At 52.5% G+C, this 23,376-nt stretch overlaps 2 protein-coding genes across 10 annotated transcripts in view; both read left to right on the top strand.

Moving 5' to 3' along the window:
* Nucleotides 1-888: 888 nt before the first annotated feature.
* IQCD (IQ motif containing D) lies at nt 889-7,660 on the top strand. Its single transcript, XM_053993567.1, has 5 exons — nt 889-1,018; nt 1,769-2,561; nt 3,776-4,009; nt 6,237-6,341; nt 7,369-7,660. Exons 2-5 carry the CDS (start codon nt 1,974-1,976, stop codon nt 7,639-7,641), a joined length of 1,200 nt encoding a protein of 399 aa, XP_053849542.1. The 5' UTR covers nt 889-1,018; nt 1,769-1,973; the 3' UTR covers nt 7,642-7,660.
* Nucleotides 7,661-8,486: 826 nt separating this feature from the next.
* Nucleotides 8,487-23,376, top strand: part of OSBP2 (oxysterol binding protein 2) — a 93,488-nt gene continuing 78,598 nt past the window's right edge. For 2 of the 9 annotated variants that reach the window (XM_053993546.1, XM_053993548.1), the window contains exons 1-2: nt 9,458-9,724; nt 17,268-17,345. In XM_053993546.1, coding sequence (XP_053849521.1) covers nt 9,459-9,724; nt 17,268-17,345 — 344 coding nt within the window. In that variant the 5' untranslated portion in view covers nt 9,458. Of the gene's footprint in view, nt 8,828-9,457; nt 9,725-10,885; nt 10,908-16,340; nt 16,429-17,267; nt 17,346-23,376 lie in introns of those variants that run through there. The other 7 variants (XM_053993549.1, XM_053993550.1, XM_053993552.1 and 4 more) reach the window with 6 other exon arrangements.

A 23,376-nucleotide genomic window follows, 5' to 3' on the forward strand; every position in this document is an offset into this window, starting at 1 on the left:
TGGGCAGGAAGGCAAGTTTCCCCTCATCCATCCTCACCAGTGCCACACCAGAAAGCCCAGCCCTGGTGGTCCCACTACATCTCCCACCACCAGCCCCTCATTTGCTTTGGGTAGGGAAGCAGTTGGGAATGGGTGAGCAGAATTATTCCTGGACTTGGACACTCCCTGCACAGAAATAAAGGAGTTGCTCAGGCCAGGTAAGGCTGGGACCCAGGAAAAGGCTGCCTGCGAGGGCATGGCCACCCCACCACTGTGCTGAGCCAGCTCCTGTGAGAGACAGAGCATGGCTGCGAGCATGGCCTGGAATTCAGCATTTTGCCATGTTTCCTGCTGGAAACCAAACCCTCCTCTGCTGAGGGCATCCATGTCACTGCCTGGGCTGAGGGCACGGCTGCAGCGCAGCGTTCAAGGGCCATCATGTTCTTTGCAGACGTCAGTAAGTCACGGGTAAGCAATTAACTCAGCCTGTACAACATCAGCATCTTCATCAGCTGAGGTTCATTATCACTTTTATGGCCCAGTAAAGCCAGCCACATTAACAGTGCGGCTTAGGGGAACTCTCTTGTGTTCTGATGTTTCAAAACAGCCCCTTAGGGGCTCCTGGACACACATTGGGCTGACCCGCGCCTGGCAGACGTGACCTCGGCAGGACTTAGTTTATTTTTCGGGTTACTCGTCGTGCTCTCAGGGATACAGATCTGGGGAGCCCGGGGGGAACGAGCCGCCGCCGCCGACGCCTCCCCCTCAGCCCGCACAGCCCCCGCCGGCGCCATGACAGACCCCGACCCCTGGCAGTCCCCGCCGCAGGACTCCTCATTGGGCAGCGGCACTGCCAATCAAGCGACAGGAGGCGGGGCCCGCGCAGCGCGCCGTAAACCGCCGGGAAAGGCCCCGCCCCCTCTGGTCGCCTGGCAACGGGAGGCGCTGACGGCGGGATCGGGATCGGGATCAGGATCTGGACCGGGATCGGGATCCGGACCGGGACCGGGATCGGGATCGGGATCGGGATTGGAACTGAGTGCGCTGCAGGGGGTGGAGGCCGCCTGGGGCCGGCATCCCCCAGTAACCGACTCTTGAGACACCCCATCCCACCGCCGGGATGCTCAGGGCCGCTGGTCCCGCAGATCCCCGGATCCTCCCGCACCGGCCCCCGAGCCGCCCGCCCCTCGCACGGGGGTCCTCCCAACCGGGAATCACCGCCCCGACCTCTCACTGTTCCCCAGTCTCTGGATCCTCCTGCTGTCCCACACCCACACCGAGGGGACCCTTCACTCCCTGTTGGCCCCCCCGCTACAGCTGTCCCCATCTCCTCCCTCTCTCCTCCTCTTGCCTCTGTCCCTGCCAGTCCTGCCAGATCCCCTCTCCCACCTCCTCCCTCTGGCAGGGACAGGCCTAGAAGGGTAGAGGTTTCCCACAGAGATTTCCCACTGGGAACCCTACCCTTCCCTCCGGGGTGGCCCCAGGGCTCTCCAAACCCTTCTCCACACCCCTCTGGGGACAGCAGAGCTGCAGTTTGTGCTGCTCTTCCTCAGCTGCTACTCAGAAGCTGTTGGGACCTTTCCCCCCTCCACCCTTCAAAGCCAGGAATCCATCACCCCTTTCCCATGGGTGTTGGACAGCTGCTCTGGGACAGAGACCAGCTCTAATCCACAACCCCATGTCCTGACGCCCTGGCCAGACTCAGAGAGAACATCAGGTTAATCTTGGACTCTCATATTTTCCCAAATGACATAATTTCTCTAATGCTGTCACCGTGTTTTCCTTTTAGAGAGAAAATCCAAGAAGGGTGATTATGTGACAGCAGCAGCACAGGAACCTCCATTTTCTTCCAGAGTCTCACCTTGTGTAGGAGCTGCTGTGTCCTTTCTAGACCTCAAGCCATCCAGGCCACTGGTGTTTAACTGAATCCATGGCATCAGGGGATCCACCTGCATTCCAAGTATCCTCATGAAGCAAAGAACCGTGGTGAAGGCATGGCAACTCCAAGGAAGGCAGGAATCCCATTAGGTGTCATGAAGGTGTTGGATCCACGCCAGCTAAAACCTGATAGCATGGAGACAGAAAGAATCCTAACTGTCTTGGATGAGACCATTGTCAAGCTGGAGATCACCAGGTTGATCCCGCAGATTACTGGCTCTCTGGAGAGGTATGCTAGGATGCTGGGACCTGAGATCACAAGCACCCTTTTGGAGCATCAGAAGCTTTCAATGGAAATACAGCACCTGCTCACTAGCCCTGGAGATGAGAAGAGCATGAGAGCTTTGGAGCAATGCCTGAAATGTTCCCTGAGAAACATCCTGAGGCTCTTCCTGGCCAACCCCTTGCTTTACCATGGGCTGAAATACGAAGTTCGGGTGAGACAGTCACCAGCTGATGTGTTTGTCAAAGCCTTTATGGAGTTCCGGGATTTCACACTCGAGAGGCTCCTGACCACTCCTGATGAAGAGAAGGAAAAGATTCAATTAATGAAAGACATTTCCCTCCAGGTTGAGAAAAACACAGAAACGATCTCAGCTCTACAGGGAGAGCTGGCAGGAGTCATCCAGACTCGAGATGAGGAGGTATGACCTTGTGGGAATGTGTTTTCCAACCAAGTGGAAACTTGCTTTTTACTGGATCAAAACCTTGCTAACTATAAACCGATCCCTTTATTGCAGTTCCTAAAGAGCAAGTTCCAGAAATCCTTTCTAAAGCAGGTCTAAAATTTTTAAATAATATTTTTCTTGTAAAATATAATGAAAAATGCTTATTGCATGGTTGATTTTTTTTTTATTTTAACTCGAATTTGGCATGTTTTGAACCTGTTGTCACCAGCTAACTTAAACAATGTAAGTCCCTGAGTTCCAGAGGAGTGGCAGGACAGGCACAAACTGCTGTGGTGGTATCCTGGCAGGGTGACAATGCCAGCTGCTTCATTCCCTGCTGTTGAAAGAATGAAAAATCATTACAGGGAGAGATTGCTCTGATTAAAATCCATTTTTAATATTTGCTCTGTCTTCACTCTTGCTTAAAACCAACATTGCTGTGACTCCAGAATCCAATCTGCCTTGGATTAATTTGTGATTAATCAGTGATTATACAAATTACATTAATCTTTAATTTTATCTGCAGCTGAGGTACAGATAATTGACTGGGCACTTCTCAGGCACTTTCCCAGCTTGTGTGCCAAGCCCAGAGCTTCTGACAACAATCCTTTGTTTTCTACCTGGGTTTCTTTTTCTCCTCCCTGCAAGAGGGGTTGGCTGAGACGGTTTTGCCCTGTGCTCACTGCTGGCAGAGCCAAGGGCCTGCTTCCCCTTTCCCTCTGCTCCTTGGAGTTCTGGGGATCGAGATTTTTATGTGCAATTTGGCAGCTTGTTCGAGCCATGGTGAATAAATCTGTTTCACTGATCCCAGCTTGGGATTTCCCTCCTTGAGCTGTATCCCCCAGACAGTCACTCGGAGCCTGATCCAGCCCATGAGGGAGCCACAGGGCTACTCCAGGGAATCTGTTTTGGCTGCTCCTCAGGTTGCAGTGCCAGTGGGGCTTGGGATGGTTTGTTCACTCTGTGCCTTTACTAACAGGTTCCCAGAGGAGCCAGGGGAAGGTTTCCAAAGCTCCTGTGTAAATCTAACTCTTCCCTCAGCCAGCAGTGGCAAGGCCTTGGTGCTACCTGAGCTGGCCCCTGAGGGTCCCTTCTTGGATCTCCTCCAGCTTTGCAATGTTTTTTCTTCTCCTGCCGCCTTATGCCTCAGGGGCATTTCCCAAAGGTAATCCTCTTGTTTTCTGGTCTAGGTTAGCAGGAAGGACAAAACAATTGAAAACCTCAAAACCAACATGGAAGATCTGGCCAAGAACTGCAAGGCTGACATCCGGCTGATCATGAAGGAAGGGGAAAAGCAGAAAAAAGAAGATGAGGAAGCCTCCCAGGACAGATGTGCCAGGCTGAAGCAGGACATTCAGCACCTGGGAACACAGTTCAATGCACTGGTGCTGGAGCATCGAGCCTCAGAGCTGGTTCTCAGGAAGGTAAAGGGGAGGAGAGCTCTGGGACAGAAGGTTTAAGCCTTTTTGCAGAGCTGTCAGCTCTGGCTGCTGCCTGCTACAAGGAGTTCCTTGGGCCCTGCTCGTTCCTGGCAGGATGCACATGGTGTTTGTCAGAGCACACCCGCCCTGTCCTCATGCTCTGCTGATTCCAGTGGAAAGCAGCCCTGCAGCGACAGCAGGGACAGAGCTGTCACAGGTCCTGCTCCTGCCGGCTGCCTCGGCTCTGGGAACACCTTCCCGCTGCGCTGTGACACCGGGCAGGGCTCAGGGCAGCGAGGCTGGAGCAGGACACGTGATAGTGACAAACCAGGGATCTGCTGTAGGGGGAGCAGAGCAAACAATATTGGCTTGGTAGAAGGCATCTTTTAGAGTTGATTTATTATTCAAGGTGGAATGGAGCTGATGCTGAGGGCTCAGCAGGTCCTGCTCTGCTCAGCTTGGCAAAACAGACAAGTCAAGGGAGTCAGGCTGGGCTGAATGAGGGGGAAATGTAATTTCATAGAATCACCCCAGAATAGCTTGGGTGGGAAGGGACCTTCAAGCCCATCCAGTGCCACCCCCTGCCCTGGGCAGGGACACCTTCCATTATCCCAAGGTGCTCCAAGCCCCACCCAACCTGGCCTTGGGCACTGCCAGGGATCCAGGGGCAGCCACAGCTGCTCTGGGCATCCTGTGCCAGGGCCTGCCCACCCTGCCAGGGAACAATTCCTTCCCAATCTCCCATCCATCCCTGCCCTCTGGCAGTGGGAAGCCATTCCCTGTGTCCTGTCCCTCCATCCCTTGTCCCCAGTCCCTCTCCAGCTCTCCTGGAGCCCCTTTAGGCCCTGCAAGGGGCTCTGAGGTGTCCCTGGAGCCTTCTCCTCTCCAGGTGAGCACCCCCAGCTCTCCCAGCCTGGCTCCAGAGCAGAGGGGCTCCAGCCCTTGGAGCAGCTCTGTGGCCTCCTCTGGACTGGCTCCAGCAGCTCCAGGTCCTTCCTGTGCTGGGCCCAGGGCTGGGGCAGCTCTGCAGGTGGGGCAGAGGAGCAGAAACCCCCCTCCCCTGCTGCCCACGCTGGGGGCTCAGCTCAGGGCTGAGGGGGTTTCAGGGTTGGGGCAGGTGCAGCCCTCACCCAGCAGCACCCCAAAGTCCTTGTCCCCAGGGCTGAGCAGATAGAGGAGGAGGAAGGGGACCAGCAGGCAGGCCAAGGCCTCTGTAGCAACAGCTCTGCCCTGAGCAGAACACACTGGTGACACAGAGAATCGAGAACTGGAAAAAGGGCATTTTCCTTCTCATTTTGCTCATTCTGAGTATTCTCTCCAAAGCAGTGCAGCCTCACATGGGCAGGAAGCCCATGTGGTGATGGGGCATCTGTCACTCTTGCATTGGGTGGTACAGCATGAAGGGCTGGGCACTGACAAAACATCAAACTCAAGTCAGAGCTGCAGCACAACCCCCAAAATCTCTGGCAGAGGGGCTGTGTCAGGCAGTTCCTGCTGCAGTTCCTGCCACAGCAGGGCTGCTTGTGGAGAGCTCAGCTCATTCCAGCACCCGGCAGATGCATTTACTGACCACAGAGGCCTCCTTTCCTCAGCAAGTATGAGTTGTACTTGTGATCTAAATAGCTCAGGTGAGACCTCGTGATGGCCTGGGAGCCCTTGGGCCATCCTGGGTGGTGCTACACAGGAAATGGAGCAGGAATGATTCCACAGAGCACACATCCAGAGCTGGAGGTAAACTGCCCCAGGTTGTACAGGAGTACAGCCACTGTTAGACTGTTTTACGCCAGAAAGATCTCTTTATGGTAAAAGGCACCATCTTCTGAGTACTTTCTGTCCCACATTCATGTTTTTCAGTTCTCTCTTGCTTCAGTTTCAAGTTGGTTGCCTCAGTTTGTCGATGACTTGCCACATTCCATCAGACACGTTCATTTCCTCCTGCAGAAAGCAACTTCCAGGTGCTGTTCATCCCCCCCAGCTCCATGCTGTAAACCAAATAAAGCCCTTTGGGAATGTCCCAGGAGAATCCTCAAACCAGGACAAACCACGTTATGTGTCAGCTGAGGGAAGCTTGTCACAGGGAGGAGGTGAAATACTCAGATATAATGATGCTGTGGCTCAAATACTCAGATATAATGATGCTGTGGCTCAGTGTTTCCCTGTTTTCTCACTCAGGATACTTCTTACCGGGCCTCAGATGTCTGCAAGGATCTGATCTTGTTTTGTGTTTCAGGAAAAGTGCAAAGCAGAGAAGGAAATTCAGAAGTGGGTCCAGAAATACGACACAGACATGACAGAAAAACAGGTGTTGGTTTTAAGTGCTTTGCTCTCCCATAAGGTGATTTGCTTGGGTAGATTCCTGTCCAAAGGGACACATGGCTCTTACCCAGGAGATCATGGAAGTGAGGGGCAGTTCTGCATCCAGGTGAACTACAGGAGAGGGATCTTTGTCCTGCCTGCGTGCCCAGGAGTGCTCTGGTGCTTTGGCTTTAGGAAAAGTTACACCCACTACTAAATCCCACAGTATCTGAGGGCAAATGGGTCACCATGTTCTGTCTGGGAGGTCCACCTGATGCCAGGAAACAGTTTTTCAGTTTTGTTCCAATCCTCAATCCTCATGGAGGATATACCTAGTACCCAAATCCTGCTCCTGCTGAATCCTTGGGGGATGTGCTGAGTGTTAAAGAAACTCAACAGCCTGCCCCCAGCTGAGCCATAAGAGGCTCAGGGTCACCCCCAAACCTTGCCTCTAGGAAGGCCCTGGGGGCTTTCCTGTTCTTGCAGTATTTATGGGATTGGATAAAAGCTGCTGGATTCCTTACAGAGCAAAATGCAGGGAGGGGCCTGAAAGCTGCTGCATTATAATTGTAAGGAATGATCCACCTGTCAGATGTTTAATAATGGGATTATTTTGGTTTCCTGTCCGTGGAGAGGCAGGAGCCCCATGTTTGGGGCAGAATTTGTCAAGGCAGACCCAACCCCACACTGACAAAACATCAAAGCCAAGTTAGAGCTGCAGTACAACCCCCAAAATCTTTGGCAGAGGACCTGTGTCAGTCAGCTCCTGGTGCAGTTCCTGCCACAGCAGGGCTGCTTGTGCAGAGTTCAGCTCATTCCAGCACCCCGAGATGCATTGCTGGTTCTCCAAGTCTTCCATTATGGGAGCATTTTTCAGGGGAGCATCAAGAGACCCAGCATCTCATGAAATTCCCTGGGTACTGGGCACATGCCTTCCTTTTGAATCCCTTTGGAAAGGCTCCAACCAGTTAAGGTTCCATGGCTTTGGGATGGGTTTCAGGACCATCACCTGGGGATGTAGGGAGGAGCTGCTGACCAGCTGTCCCTGATCCCTGCTGTCCTGCCAGACCACATATGAGGAGGTCCAGGCTGTCTACAATGAGGAGAAGGAACAGTTGTCCCTGCTGATGGAGAAACACGCAATGCTGCTCCAGGAGTACACCCAGATTGAGGAGGAGCGCAGGATGCTCAAGGAGAAGGAGGAGGAAGCTGCACGGGAAGAGGCCAGGAGGAACGATGCTGCCACCTGCATCCAGGCCTTCTGGAAAGGCTACTTGGTGCGGTCCATCTACAAGTCAAAACTGAAGAAGGGAAAGGGCAAGGGCAAGGGCAAGAAATAAAGACCCAAATCCCTTTTCTCTCCATGGCAAAGCTGCTGTGTCTGAGCTCTTCCAGATAAAAGCATTGAGAATTGTTAAGGTTGGAAAAGACTTTTAAGTCAAGCCAGTACCACCATGTTCACCACTAACCCTTGTCCGTAAGTGTCACATCCACATGTTTTATGGACACTTCCAAGGATGGTGACTCTACCACTTCCCTTGGCAGTCTGCCCCAGGGCTTTAGGACCCTTTCCATGAAAAAGAAATTTTGTTAATATTTAATATAAACATCCCCTGGCACAACTTGAGGCCATTTCCCCTCATCCTGTCATGTCCTGCTTGTGTGGAGTTGACAGCCCACTCCTGACTTTAGGGCCCTTCCTTGCAGCCTCCCTTCCCAGGAGAGAGCAGTGGCATTGGTGAGGCCTCAGACATGGCCAAGGAAGGTGTGTTCCCTTCTTGGGAGCCACGAGAAATACTGGGATCCACGAGACTTTGAGAAGTTGGCAGCCATGTGGATAGTTTGGGGTGTAGTTACATCAAGAAGGACATTCCCTCTCCAGATAGACTTCAGTTCCCAGAAACCTACAGCCTCCAGGAAGACCTTAAAGCACCTTCCAGTGCCTAAAAGGGCTCCAGGAGAGTGGGAGAGGGACTTGGGACAAGGGGGATTGGCTTCCCACTGCCAGAGGGCACAGATAGATGGGATATTGGGAAGGAATTGTTCCTTGTGAGGGTGGGGAAGCCCTGGCACAGGGTGCCCAGAGCTGTGGCTGCCCCTGGATTCCTGGGGCAAGGCCAGGCTGGATGGGGTGTGGAGCAGTCTGGGACAGTGGAAGGTGTCTCTGCTCATGGCAGGGAGTGGAACCGGGATGGGCTTGAAGGTCCCTTCCACCCTAACCCGTTCCATGGCTCTCTGAAAAGCAGCCTTTGGAATCCAAAGCACTCTCAGGCTCTTGCAGACGCAGGAGTGGCCCCAAAGGCTGCCTCAGCGTCCCTAGCGCTCCTGGCTGAAGGACTCTCCAGGGAGGAATCGTTCACCCAGCTCCAGAGGGGCCAGAGCTCAGCCCAGAGCAGCACATGGAGTGTCCTTCATGCTCGGAGCTGCGCCCAGATCCTGAGGCTTGGAGCCCTGTGCCCTCTCTGGAGAATCCCCAAGGCTGGGGAACCACCTGAGCCCCTGGCACGGCTGCAACAGTGTGTGAAGGTGATGGGTGAGGATAATGGGATCAGGGGGATCAGAGAGGATCAGGGAGATGAGTGAGATGTGATCTAGGATGGGGGGGGTGGAATGAAGAGGAGAGGATAAAGGGGAAAAAGGAAGGGGAAAGGGAAAAGGGAAGAGGGAACGAGGAAGGTAAAAAAAGGCTGGGAAGAGAAAGGAGAATGGGGAAAGGGAAGAACCCTCAGCAGACTTTGGGACAGCTGGCCGTGTAGCCAGCTCCACAGGCCTCCACACTGCCCTGTGGACAGGCACCTCCTCAGGCACAAGATCCAGGCCCGTGTGCTGCTGGAGGGAGCAGGTGAGTAGGACAGAAGGATGGGGCTTCTCCTCCCAGCAGGGCAGGCGGCACCCAGGGCGATTTTTCACGGTAAGATTTACACGGAACAATTTTCACCCTCCCCCGCCACCTGGCATGAAATGGCGGCGGGGGGCCAAAATGGCGGGGGCGGGGTGAGGGCGGTGCGCGCCGTTCCCGCCCCGCCGCCGGGGGGCGCGCGCCTCCGCTCCCCTCCCCGTGGGGCGGTCACGTGGCGGCGGCGCCGCCCCCGCTCGGTGCGGACGGGCCGGGGCCGCCCCGGGAGCGGCGGAGCCTCGGCCGGGCCCCGCGGGGTCTATGGGGAAGGCGGCCGCGCTCTGCGGCGGCGGCACTCGCGGGCTGGTCTCGCTCCTCAGCGCCGTCCCCTGCCTGGCCTGCCACGAGCTGCCGGCCATGAGCGCCGAGCCGGGCGGCCGCGGCGGCGGGGGCCCGGCGGGGGGACCGCCCGCCGCCCCCCCGGGCTCCGACACCTACAAGGGGTGGCTCTTCAAGTGGACCAACTACCTGAAGGGGTACCAGCGTCGCTGGTTCGTGCTCAGCAATGGGCTGCTCAGTTACTACAGGTACCGGGGCCGGGGGTCTGGGCAGGGGCCGCCGGGAGGGGGGGACGGACCGCGGGGGCTGCGCTGTTGCACAGCGAAAATCACCTCGTATTGCTTCGTTTGGGCTTTTTTTCCTCTTTTAAAGCCAAACTCGGGTTTTGATCCTGCAGAACGGCGGCGGGGTCCGGTGGGGGCAGCGGGGACCCGGGATGATGGAACGCACTGGATCTCTCCCATCCTTCTCTCTCTCCATCCCTCCGCTCCTGCTGCAGCAGCTCCGGCTGCTACAGCTGCCCAAATCACGACCTTCCAGTCAAACACCCCAAACCCTTCTCCCTTAGCTGTGTAACCTGCTCCTGCTGCTGCTGTACCCGGCCAGAGCCTGCGAGTCCTTCCCCCAGCGGTGCCAGCGGCTGCGGGCGCTGCGGTGGCGGTGGAAGGATGGCCTGGGATGTTGTGCTGGGAATGTTGGGGTGGGAATGTTGGGCTTGGGAAGTCAGCCCAGGCTGGGGGCTGCGCTCCTGGGGGACGGAAGGAAGCTCCAGCAGCTGTTCCGAGCCGTGCCTGGCTCCCTGCGCTGTCTGGCGCTGGCTTTGTGCAGACGGGCTGTGGGCTCAGCGAGGAGCTTGTCAGACACCCCGAGGCTGCGAGGCTGAGTCCAAAGTAGGCTCATCTTCGTAGCTTCTCTTGTGCTGCTTGTCTCGCTTGAGTGGTGAAAATACAAGTGTGGATGTTGGTGTTTTTATCTTCCAGGAAGGTGTCCCTGTCTATGGCAGGGGGGTGGAACAAGAGGAGCTTTAAGGTCCCTTCCCGCCCAGACCATTCAGGGATTCTGTGATTTGGATCATGTTTATTCTTGTCACTTGGAACACGAGTGCTCTGTCACCCTCAGTGTTGTGCAGCAGATGTTGGCTGTACTTCAGGACATGGAAATAATCCTGAATATTAGAGATGGTTAAGCTTTATAAAATAGTAAGTCTTTAAAGTGCCAAACCCCCTGAGACAGGAATTCTCTGTAAAGGTTATGCCAAAGCTGTTTTTCCTCCCGACATAAAGTTCATCATCTGATTTCCTCTCAGCTCCAGCTGCTGACACGTAGCCTGAAGCAGATTGTAGAGCTCCAGCTCCCTGTCAGATGTGAATGTAAGCTCTTGCAGCTCTAAGAGAGACCTGGAACCTGGGTCCTGGGGTCAGACTACAGCAGGTAACAGTACAGAAGATAAATGATGTGTTTATCTACTTGGAGTTGTTGAAAACTCTCAAAAGAACTTAAGCCAAACAACCTCCCCCCCAAAAATGTAATTACCTCTCAGTAATTCAGCTAATTTACTGTAATCCTTTCTGGAATGCCTTAACTCTGCTCAAAAGGCTGCTGGAGTTTAACACCCCATTTGTAACCATGTCAGAACATTATTTTTACGTGTTGATGCCAAGTCTGTCGGGAGTGAACAAGTGGTTTTCTTCAACAATTATTTTACATGGGAACAACCAGGTTTATTTTGAGACCATTTGATCTGTTTTAGGCTGAAACAACAAACAGAAACACCCAAGGAAATTATTCTGAGCAGCATGTGAAAGAGTTGAAACTTTGTGAAGCTTTCAGGCAGGGCAGACCTTCAGCAGCTGTTTGGGGAAAGGGATGCTGGAGGATTTTTGTGCTTCTTTTCATCTCTGGGCTTGATGATAACTGAATTAATTTCGTTGTGAGTCAGGAGCACAAAAATACAGTGCAGAACACGTGGTGAAGTCTTTCTTAAGTGGAGAAAAGCCTCCATGATACTCTTCAAAACCAGCGCTCTGAAACAGTGGCTGTGTCAGCTTGAATTGCTCATCTGGGAGCACTCCTGGGAGACAGTCTGGGGTAAAAACTGGCAGTTCTGTTTTGATATGAATTCTAGCTCCATGACAGAAGGCAGGCAGGTGTCAGGCTGCTGCCTGTTCTCTGATAAAGAGCATATATCTATATTTGTCTACCTGTATGTATTCTATAGCGGTCTCTGGCATTCTGAGAGTCACGGGTCTTGCTTTCTGCTGGCTCTTTGTGCTCATCCCAGCTCAGCGGGTTCACACCAGAAGTCTCCTTTCCTGCCCTTGCAGGTGAATTGCTGTGCTCTTCTTGTGTTGTTACCTTTGTAGCTGCACAGCCCACCTGATTTAACTGTGGCTGCTCAGGAGTAGCTTTGTAGAAACTTCATTTTGCTTGTCTGCTAAAATCATCTAAGCTGGGAAAGCTGTCCCATGGTGCGCAAGCCGCCTCCTTGTGTGGATTGATTTTGTTCCAGGTTGAAGCTTTTTGTTCCATTTGGATTTCCTGCCACTCGCTCTTTAGCTTTAAACCCCAGCCTGTCATGTTGTCTGGAGGATTTTGGCTTGCAGAGTTGAGCTGCTGAAATCCTGGGTGTCCCCTTGGTGTCCCTGGTGGTGCTGCTGTGTGGGTGGGTGCTGTGCCATCCTTTGGAGCTGTTCTGAGGGATTTGCTCCAGCAGCCAAGTGAGATGCCTGTTTGCTGCCCAGTTGGTTTCACAGGGACAGTTTGCTGAATTAAAGCTTGTAATTATAGCATTTTTCCCAAATGGAGCATTTAAAGCCTCCTGTAGCTTTGCTACATTGATGAAGACATCAAGTCTTGCTGCCAGGGAAACTTCATGTGCCTTTGCTTTGTATTCCCTGCTCTGAACCTGTGAAAAATAACAACTGCTGAGGAATTCTTGAGGAGTTCCTGTGCAGTACCCTCCTCTGGAGGGAGGTGTGTGGGTTTAGGAAGTTTCTGAATCCACAGCAATATGGTTAGACCATTTTACTTGCCCTTGATTGGTCCTCCTAGGTTGTTTTTGACAAAGTTTTCTGGCTGATTCAGTGATGCCGGCGTGGGAAGGCAGTTTGGGGATGCAGGACTAGTCTGCTTGACTTGCTAATGATCCAAACTCTCTCTCTGAACTCCTCTTGCAGGCTGCCACTCAGATTTATCATTATCTATAATTAGCGGCTCTGTATGGGAGAATCTAATCACCTTGAACAGATAAGTGTTTTCAAGGAGATTAGAGAGGATCTTCAAGTGAGTATTAATTCATCGAAGATCGGCGGTTGGCTCATGTGACCATGGATGCTCCAAGAGTGTTGTGTTCTCCCAGCAGCTCCTTGACCTTTCTAAGAGCTCTGGGATGTGTTGGCTCCTCTGTGGGATGGGCTGGAGCTGGGTTCTTGTGGGTTGGGTGTCTGGAGAGCCTTCAGCAGTGCTTTGTGTGGGCACTCCATCATTACACTACGGGGTGTAATGATGAAAGCAATGACAAATGGAGAGGGGAAAACCATGTCATTGTTGGGAAGGGAAAGGCTTCTCCATCAAGCAGCATTAATTCCTCTCTTAGAGCAGTGATGGGTGCCTGGGGCACTTCAGCTGTCTTGTCTGGGTCATTCTGCAGCTCATGTCCCTGGAAAAGCTGTGTTTCCCAGAGTAGCATTCTTCACCAGCTCTGTTTATCCAGCTGTTAACTCTTGGCTGGCATCATGAGGGCTTGAGCACAACACAGAGGTTTTTTTCCTGTTTCTTGTGCTGAGGCTCCACTGAAAACTGAGGAGAGGAGTTCAGGAAGGAGCTTGAAAACCACTTCTGGTGGTAGAGATGTGGGGGGTTGAGGGAGCCCAGGAGAGACCTCTGGGAGCCTCTGATCCAAGTGTTCCCCCAGCACTGCCAAGGCCACCACTGACCCATGTCCCCAAGTGCCACATCCACATGGCTGCTAAATCCCTCCAGGGATGGGGACTCCAGCACTGCCCTGGGCAGCTGTGCCACTCTGACCACCCTTTCCAGGAAGAAATTTTCCCAAAATCCAACCTCAGCCTCCCCTGACACATCTTGAGGCCGTTCCCTCTCCTCCTGTCCCTGTTCCTTGGGAGCAGAGCTCGACCCTCCCGGCTGTCCCCTCCTGTCAGGAGGTGTGCGGAGCCACAAGGTCCCTGTTGAACCCCTCCAGCTCCCTCAGGCACTTCTCATCACACTTGTGCTCCAGCCTCTGAAATCTCCAAGGTGTGAGCTTGCAGAGCCTCTCCAGGTCCCTCTTCCAGTGTTGGACCACCCTTGGAGGGGAAAACTTTTCCTTACATTCAGCTTGTACATGATAGAGTGAGGCAACATGCTCTCCTGGAATTATTTTTGTGACACCCTGTCCCTGTGCAGACAAATCCTGGAGTGTTTGTCTCTCTTTGGGTGCTGGAGCGTGCAGGTTTCCAGGGCAGCTCTGCAGCTCCTGGTGACTTTGAGCTACTTGTTTTTAAACAGTGATGAATAATTGGTGTTCCCAGTCAGCTTGTTTTCCCATGGCACTCTCTGGATCCATATGGTGCTTTACTGTTGTTCCTTGTTATTTGCCCATTCTGGAGGCAGCTCCTTGCTGTGCTGTGTCCCTGGGGACACGGTGCTGCCACAGCTCCTTGGGGACACTGCATGTCCACATGACGCTCGTGGGGTGGGGAGAACGATGCTCTTTGGGCTGCTGGTTCCAGGCTGGGTTGCTCTGCTCCCAGTCAGTGCTGTGGGGGAAGTCAGGCTCACTTGAGTCCAAACAGCAACTGCTGCTGACTCTGCAGGAGGGCGTGAGGCACGGATCTCATCCTTAGGGATGTTTCCATCATGGCTTGGTTATTAGTGCTGGCTGAGGGGATTTACGGCTGTTGCCTGGTTCTGTTTGCTGGTTGCAAACTGTGACAAGAGCCATGAACTATCTCCTTTATTTCTATACATATCATCTTCATTTGGCTAGATGGGATGGATGTCATTCCTCATTCCATCCCTGCAAGTGTTCCAGGCCAAGCTGGACAGGGCTTGGAGCAGCCTGGTCTTGTGGATGGTGTCCCTATCCACGGCAGGGGAGTGGAACCTTTAAGATCCCTTCCCACCCAAACCATTCCATGATTCTATACTAGCCAAATACTTAATTTGTTGTAATTGTAGAAGAAATAACTGGTTTGTCTCGTGCAGAGCTCAACTTTGAGGGGGCAGAGCGCTCTGGGTTTGTGTGGAAGTACAGCAGCCTGTGCTGCTGTCTCCATGTTGCTCACGTGGGGATCCCTCAGGCAGCTTGGCTCCCACGGCAGTTTTCACTCCTGGAGCTGTTGGCAGGTGTGGAGGGTGTTTGTGGGCTCAGTTGCCTGGCTCCTTACCTGAGTGAGGTGCCTGTTACCCCCTTCTGGTGTGCCCTGGTCCAGCTTCATTGCTGGAGCACACACTGGTGTTGTTCTGCTTTGCTGTCCCTGGCAAGGGCAGGGGGTCACTGTCCAGCCCTGCATCTCTCCTGCACGGTGCTGGAGCTCCCTCAGCTCTGCTGGAGTGGGACAGCAGGGTCTGTGCTGACCTTTAGGAGCAGAGGTTGGTGTGGACTGGCTCCTGCTGCAGGACATCCATGGCTGTGCTCAGCCCTGGAAAACCCTTGTTAGCCCTTGGTCCGACTGCTGTCATGTTGCTCCAAGAGCAGGACAGCTGTCCTTTGCCTGCAGAGGTGACTGGCATCACCTGCCTCTTCCTGCAGCTCCCCTGCCTGTCTTTTTCCAGGGAAATACGTATTCAGCTCTGACTTGGCTTGCTCCAGTTACAGGTTTAAGTTGGTGCTTGTATGGCCTGTCATCCTCTGTACCCACAGTGAGTCACTGGGGAAAGAGCTGATCCTTCTTGTCGGGAGTATTGTGAGGAACCTGCTCTGCTTTTCCATGCAGTGTCCCTTGTATCCTGCCTCATTTTCCCCTGAAAAGGAGTTTCCAATCAGGGCAATGTGCTCTGAACTCACCTCTGAACGATGATGGTGTTCATTATCTGTAGGTTGAGTTATGCTGCAGCAGGTCAGACTACTGAGCTTCTCTCTGTTTTGTGCTTGTGTATCAGTTGTTGTAGCTGGGTAACTCAGCCTGGTAATTTTAGGTGCCTGAAGTGTTATCAGTGATATCAGAGCCCTCTGCTCCCTGTAGGTCTGTTTGGCTGATGGCCAACAGCTCAGGTTGTCACCCTGAAATGTGAGTTGTCCCAGCCTGCTATCAGGAGGGCAGGCAGCATCCTGGAGATTTATCCCTAAATAAGATAGTGCTTCCAAACCTGAGCTAGCTGGAGGTGTTAAATATCCCTTCAGGTCCTCATTATACTGTTCAATTATTGTAGCAGTTCCTACAGCACCGTGGCAGGGATCTTTCTACACTTTGCATCAGCCTTTGTTTGGTTTCAATCAAAAAGCTTGTTTAATAATTAATGACACAACAGTCCCGTGTCTGCTGGCTGCGGGCTGGGCTGCAGGAGAGCAGAGCTGGATGTGAGTGTGGTGCTGGGGCAGTGGTGCTGACTCACAGCCGTGTGTGCAGGGCTGGTGCTGAGCCTCGGGCTGTGAACGGATCAACGCTGGAATTAAACATGCAGATGGAAGCGTGGGACTGCATGTCAGTGGAGCTCTGCGATGGAAGCAGAACAAATAGGAGCAAATCTCCTCTTTGGTCCCCTTCCAGGCACTTGGGATTCGCTTCTTCCTCTGCAAGCCGGGGCTCCTGGCAGGGCTGTTTTGTACCTGGCCTGTGCTGTCCCCAGGTGATGCTGCTCCTCGCTGTGAGCATCGCTGCGGGCGTGGAGCTGCTCCCAGGTCACATTGTGACACGGCACTGATGGAGCTGGTGCTGTGTCAGCACTGTTGACTGTGGCCAAACCCGTTGTCATCTCCGTTTTCCCTGCCCTTCCTTTCACACCAAGCTGTGTTAGTATCCACTTTCTGTGCTTTTTTTTATTTTTATCTAACTCTTCAAGGCTATTTCTGCTTTGAATCACGACCGGATAGATGTATGTCCCTGCAGTGACTCAGGGGGAGGTGCTTCACTCCCTAAAAATAGTCTTAATCCTCCAAATCTTTCTGGATGAGAGCACTGGCTGGGCACGCCTGGCTGTTTAAAGCAGCTTCTGCAATGCATGTGGGGGTAAATATGGTGGAGTGGGAGTCAGTCCCTTTCTCTTTTCCTTCTTTACCACAAAGCAGTGATTCTTAATCTGTTATTAATAGCTAGAGCAGGTTTCTTCTAGGAACTTTATAAGAAACAGAGCAGGAGAATGTTGTCCTTGGGGCCTGCTGGTTGTGTATTGCTGTTGTGAGTAAGATCTTCTCACTTCAGGCTGGTTGGTTGGCACAGACACCTAAACACTGTGGCTGGGTGGGCTCTCAAAAACAGTGAACTCTCCTTCCCGTGGCACAGCCATGGGTGTGACAGCCGGGCTGGGTAGCCTGTATGGGAGCAAAGCTCCTTTGAGGAGTCACGTGGCCTCCTGGTGCTGGTGATGTTCAGGTCCATGGCTTGGTTTCCTCAGGGATGCTCCTAGAGATGTGGGGCTGTGTGTGCTGTGTTCCAGCCGCGCCGTGTTGCTGTTCCCATCTGACTTGAGGCTTTGTGCCTGTCACTCACCCCAGCACAGAATTAGAGTATTTGTCACAGCAGCAAATATCCATGGCAACTAATTCCCTAGCTCTGGAAATCTTCATGATTTTTGAAGTTTCTTTTTTCCTGTGAAATGCACAGGGGTGGTTCCACAAACTTTTTTTTTCAGGTCTTCTACAACTGTCAGGAGTGGTGGCTCTTCTTGGAAGCGCTTGAAAAATACATCGGTCCCAGTTCGGAAGATGGGGTGAGTTTGGGTGGATTTGGCTGAAGCATGGACGTGGATGACTGGGATGTGCTCATGGCAGTGGGACACAGACATGCCCCTCCTCTCCAGGACAGTGCAGGAGTGGAGACCACAAGATTGAAGAAGCAGATTTTTGTCCTTGAGATATGGAGACGCTGTGCAGCAGGTGGGGGTGGTAGCTGTGCCCAAAGCTTGTGAGGAGTCAATGAAGTTGTGTCAGGGGAGGTTTAGGTTGGATTTTAGGAAAAGATTTTTCCCCCAGAGGGTGCTGGGCACTGCCCAGGCTCCCCAGGGAATGGGCACGGCCTTGAGGCTGCCAGAGCTCCAGGAGCCTTTGGACAGCGCTGCCAGGGATGCCCAGGGTGGGGTTTGGGGTGTTTGGGCAGGGCCAGAAGTTGGACTGGATGATCCTTGTGGGTCCCTTCCAGCTCAGGAGATTCCATGATTCTTTGATTCTCTGTTAAGTTTCAGCCTTTGGTTTGAAGCCCTTTTTTGGAGGGCTCCGTCCAGGAGCGCTTGGGTGGTGCCTGGTGTCAGGGCTGTGTTCTCCAGCAGGAGTTCTCCATCCTTTGTTCTTGGAAGACTGAGACCTTCCATCTTTTCTGTTTCCAAGCCTGCATGTTCCTGTGACTGATGCTGGATGCTGTTTATCCGCTGTTTATTATTCCCAAGTTGCCACTGTGGTGTTTCCCAGCAGGGCTCGTGGAGCAGAAGGCACTGCAGGTTTATAGTGTGTGGTCAGGTGGAACTACTCCATGGCTTTATTTTATCCCAGCAGAGTTTTCCATTCCTTGTCAGCTGGATCTCTGTGGTCTGTGCTGGGAAGAGTCTGCTTGAGGCTCCCTGGCTTTGCATCTCTGCTGGGATGGAATTTTTATAAGCAGTATGAAGAGAGTGCTCAAACTAAAGTCATTTTGTGATGGTACAAAGGTGACAATCATCTTAATACTGCACAAGTGGGACACACTATCAGCTCCCACTTGGAACTGTACACAACATGCAGGACTCCCTTTGGGAGCTGGGGTGGTGGTAGTGCTCTGGTTAGCTGTATCCTCCCAGCCATTGGTTAGGAGTACATATAATTTGATTGGTTTTTGGTAGCTCTGATCACAGTTCATTAGTTGCAGTATTTGCTGTGTAATGTGGTTATTAACGGGTGAGTGCCCTTGTAGCTGGCTGTGGGTGATGCCAAGTGGAGCAGAGAGGTCACAGGTCTGGATTTCAGAGGGACCATGACAGGCTGGAGCAGCAGGGTGATGGGAACCCCGTGATGCTCAGCAGAGGTGTTGCTGCTTGAAGCAGCTTTGCAGAAGAGCCCCTGGGGACAAAAAGGTGACCAGGAGTGACCAGAGGTCAGTGGTGGCTTTGGCTGTGTTAGCAGAAGTGTTGAGGGAAGGGACTGTCCCCTCTGCTCAGCGGAGGAGTGCCCTGGAGTGCCCTGTCTGGGCCATCAGTCTGGTTTGGGGCCTGCCAGGGTGAGGCTTTAGCAGAGGAGACGGGGAGACCCACAGCTCTGTGGTTGAGGGTGTGAGAGAGGAGAGAGCCTGGCTCTGCTTGTGGCAGGATGAGGCACAGGGCTGGGAGAGCACATGGCCACATGGAAGCATGTTGACTTGGGAGTGAGGACTGAATGCTGGGACAGGGATCTGGAGAGGTGCAGGGAATTCACGGCTGTTCCAGCTGTGGATGGGCAGAGTCCTAAGCAACCTTGTCTGGAGGCAGATGCTCAGAGCAGGAGACTGGACCTGAGGCCTTCTGGGGTGCCTCCCAGACACATTTCATGAACCATTCTATGATTGTTTCTGACACTTTTTGTGAGTTTGCCTTCAGTGCTCTGGATGCTGATGAGGAAAAGCCGTGTCCTGTCTATGGCTTGTCCTGTCAGTGCCAGGGGAACCCTGGTGATTTCTGTGTCTGAGCCCTTCAGGCTGTTTCACAGACCATCCTTCTCTTCCATGGCAGTCTGAATTGATGGAGGAGCTGCCTGACACTGGGACAGCCTGAGGACTGGCAAGCCAAATTCATGGGATTATCTGTGCTTTACTCCTCTATCAGGTTTTTATCTGTTAAAGCTTATTATAAGTACAGTGTTTTGCTGCAACACTTGGGGACGCAAAGACCCAATGGTGTTTCTGATCCTTTTAGGAGTGGGATTGGCTTAGGAGCTGATGGACAGGAATTTTCCTATTTTTTTGCCTGTGCAGTCTCTGGGATGTCCCAGCTGGGTGCTGCCTGGGAACTGTTTTCCCAGGAACCTGCATTTTTTTGTGGGTAAACATTGAGTATGCGCTGGGTGAGGCATCTGCCTCTCCCTCTCTATGCCCTTCATTTTCACCACAAGGAAAGAAGTAAAAATTTCTGCTTCAAAGTGGAAAAACCTATGCATGCAAGCTCCTTGGAGATGTAGTTTTAAATTTGAAAGTTGACTTGTAGAGGTCTGGAAATTTGTGCTTTGTTGCTCTGTAACAGGCCTCCTTACAGCTGCAGATATCCAGCCTGGAATTATCACTTGTAAGTACCTTGAGAGGCTGCAGCTCTGTATCTCAGCACAGATAAGGTCTGTAATTACTGGATTGGATTGAGTTCTACTGCACAACTGCAGCCCTAAGGTGCCTTTGCAGTGCAGGAATGAAACCTCTGGCTGCCCATAGCTGATATTCCCCATTTTTGGAATGTTGTAGCTTAATTTAAGCACAAAGCACACGCTGTGAGCACGGGACTGATCCCATCAGGATTTGTACAATTGATTTGCAAGCGCACAACACCTGAACAGGCTTAGTGGTTGTGAGAGTCACATCCTGCAGGCAGTGGAGGCTGAGAGCTCTACGATGGAGTCCCTGTGGATGCTGCAGGGAGGCAGTGACGCATTTGGAGGAAGCAGTGGGATTGTGGTGAGGAGCTTCTCTTTGTCATGAGGCTGCGGTGCCAGGCCTGGGGTGTCACAGGGTCAGGCTGGGGGGGGGAACAAAATCTTTAATCACAGAATCATGGAATGGCCTGGGTGGGAAAGGACTTTAAAACCATCCAGTGCCACCCCCTGCCCTGGGCAGGGACACCTTACACTATCCCAAGGTGCTCCAAGCCCCACCCAGCCTGGCCTTGGACACTGCCAGGGATCCAGGGGCAGCCACAGCTCTGGGTACCCTGTGCCAGGGCCTGCCCACACTCACAGGGAGGAATTCCTTCCCAATCTCCCATCCATCCCTGCTCTCTGGCAGTGGGAAGCCATTCCCTGTGTCTTGTCCCTCCAGGCCTGTGGCCCAAATCCCTCTCCAGCTCTCCTGGAGCCCCTTTAGGCCCTGGGAGGGGCTCTGAGGTGTCCCTGGAGCCTTCTGTCCTTCAGGCTGAATTCTTTCAGCTATAACGTAGTGAGGGTAATGTTGGCAATTTGGTCCAAAGTGTTTCCCTGAAGATTTTCAATTTCTGTAGTTTTAGGAAGGACGAATTTGTGAAGTAGCTAGAACACCAATATTAAGTCAGGCATTACCCTGAAGTGAGGCATCCTCATGGGTACAGAGGGAATTAGAGTCTTCTGTTTGTAAAGGAAATAGTGAGCCCTTTGTCCCATGGGGCAGGTACACAAACTCCACTACTAGCATTAGGTATAGCTTTAATTTCCAAGTTCAAAATACATAATTGCCGTTCTGCCATATAATAGACCATTATACCATTATGTGTAGTCTTAATTTACAAATTGTTTTATTTATGGAATTGCTGGTTTGATGTAAACCCAGCAGAGGCACTTGGGATGTGCCTGTGTGGGAGTAGTGCAGTCCTGTGATGGCAGTTTGTGGGGACACGTCCTGCTGCTGCACCTTTATCCCTTAACAGGACCTCATGAGAAGTGTTTGTGCTGTGCCAAGTCTCTATAAAAAGAATCTGCTCCCATGTGCAAGTGTTGGAGTCGGAACAGCTTAGCTGAAGTGAGCCTGGATGCGATGTGATCCTGCTCCCTCACTTGGGAAAAGGGCTCTGTACTCCTTCATATCACAGAGTCATGGAATATCCTGACTTAGAAGGGACCCGCAATGATCGTCCAAGTCCAACTCCTGGAGTATATTCCTACGGGAGAATTCCCTTCAGTGGCCTGTCTTCTGTCCCCTCTTGCACTATTTTTAAAAAATCTCTGATAGCATAAAAATGGATACAAAATTGAAGGTTTAAGCCTGTGTTGTTTTTTTTTTTTTTCCTGCAGAAGATGAAAGAAATAAAATTGGGTAGAGAGTTTTCAATCAGTTTGGTGGATCCTGGGCAGAAAGGAGGATGGTCACAGCTTTATTTGTCCCGTGCATGAAGGAACCCAGCTGAGCACTGGGCTCTGTTCCTCTGCAGCTCAGCTGGCCTCTCTTCTCTCTTGGGACACTTCCCATGTCCTCCCTTGTGTGCTTTGGGCTCCTGTGGTGGAATCCTTCCAGCTGCTGAACCTGCCAGGCTGAGATCCCCAGGGCTGAGGGTCCTGCTGGAGAGACAGGCCATGAGCCACTTCTTGGAGTCAATCAAGGAGCACATGGGTGCAGAGAGTGGCTTCTAGGCCAAGATTGACCTTTTATCTGTTTAAAAAAATGTATAAAGAGGTGCTCTTCACCACGTGGGAGTTTAAAACTAACTGGAGAGCAACATTCATCTCCCTGCTGTTGGCTGGAGAAGAAGAAAAGCTCTGAAAAAACTCCGGATTTCTGGATTGCTTGTGGTGCTGGCTGCACTTCTGGTGTTTGTTTGTTGTCTCACACCTCACTGGGAGTGTGGATCACTGCACGGATCCTGCTGGGACATGTGGCAGATGTCTCTGTTTCTCCTGTTTTGTTTTCCTGCATTGGCAAAGCACCCAGCCTGTGTGTGGTACCTCTGCTTCCTTCCTCGGGTGGGGTTTGTCCTGAAGAGCAGCCAGAGCCCTGCATTCTGTCCCAGCAGTTTGGTTTTGCAGTTGTTGGAGAGGCAGGGGAGGAGGTGTTCTGTGGAAGGGAGCATTGCATGCGGCTCCTACGGAAATGAAAGATGCTGAGGGCTAAAAATAAACCATTCCCAGCACTGTCCCTGTGACAGGAACTGCTGGACACAAGCTCTTGGGGACAGAGGCTTCTAATGTCCTCTGTGAAGCACCAGGGCCTGGGCTGCATTGGGATTTTGGGACCTGCTGGCACAATCCTGCTGCTTCCCAGGAGCTTGAGCAGCTCAGGGGATGTAGAGTTGTCTGGCCAAACAACGTGTAAAATTGGGGTTTTTCTCATGAAAAAACAATAGCTCAAGGGGCTCCAAAAGACAAAGACCTGGAGTGACAGGACAAGGGGGAATTGCTCAAAGCTGGAAGAGACTAGATTTAGATTGGATATTAAAATGAAATAGTTCCCTGTGAGGTGGGCAGGCCCTGGCACAGGGTGCCCAGAGAAGCTGTGGCTGCCCCTGGATCCCTGGAAGTGTTCCAGGCCAGGTTGGAGCAGCCTGGGATAGTGAAAGATGTCCATGGCAAGGGGTGGCACTGGATGGGCTTTGAGGTCCCTTCCCACCCTTGTTTGCCTTTGTGTGTACAGCAGGAGCCCCTTGGCTTCCCAGAGTGGCTGCTGGAATGGGAAGGAGTGAGTTTGGATGAAGTGCTGGTGCTGCTTTTGTGGATGTGAACCTTTCCTGCGTGGAGCAGACGGGTGGGATGGCAGATGGGTGTTCTGGGAGGTGTGAAGGTGTCCTGTGCAGGGAGATGATGGCCGGGCTTGGCTGCAGCCAGGGGAGCACAGAGAGGTGAGAGTGAAGGGCAGGACTTGGATTGTGCTGAAACAACTGAAATGTTTCTGCATTAAAACCTCTGAGCATTTATTGCACCACACAAATTCATCTTGCAACACAATGCACTGAAATAACACAGAGAGTCTGGTCTGAGCAGTTGGGAAATTGGCTGAAAGCTGCAACTCATCCTTGTCTACGTGTGAGAGCCGTCCCTTGTGAAGGTCAATGACTTTGCCTTCCCTCTTGGCTGTTCCTGGTAACCCACAGTCAATATCTGGAGGGTTTCTGCAGAAAATGTGCAGCCTTTAACACT

Source organism: Vidua macroura, chromosome 18, assembly GCF_024509145.1.
Source record: "Vidua macroura isolate BioBank_ID:100142 chromosome 18, ASM2450914v1, whole genome shotgun sequence".
NCBI lineage: Eukaryota > Metazoa > Chordata > Aves > Passeriformes > Viduidae > Vidua > Vidua macroura.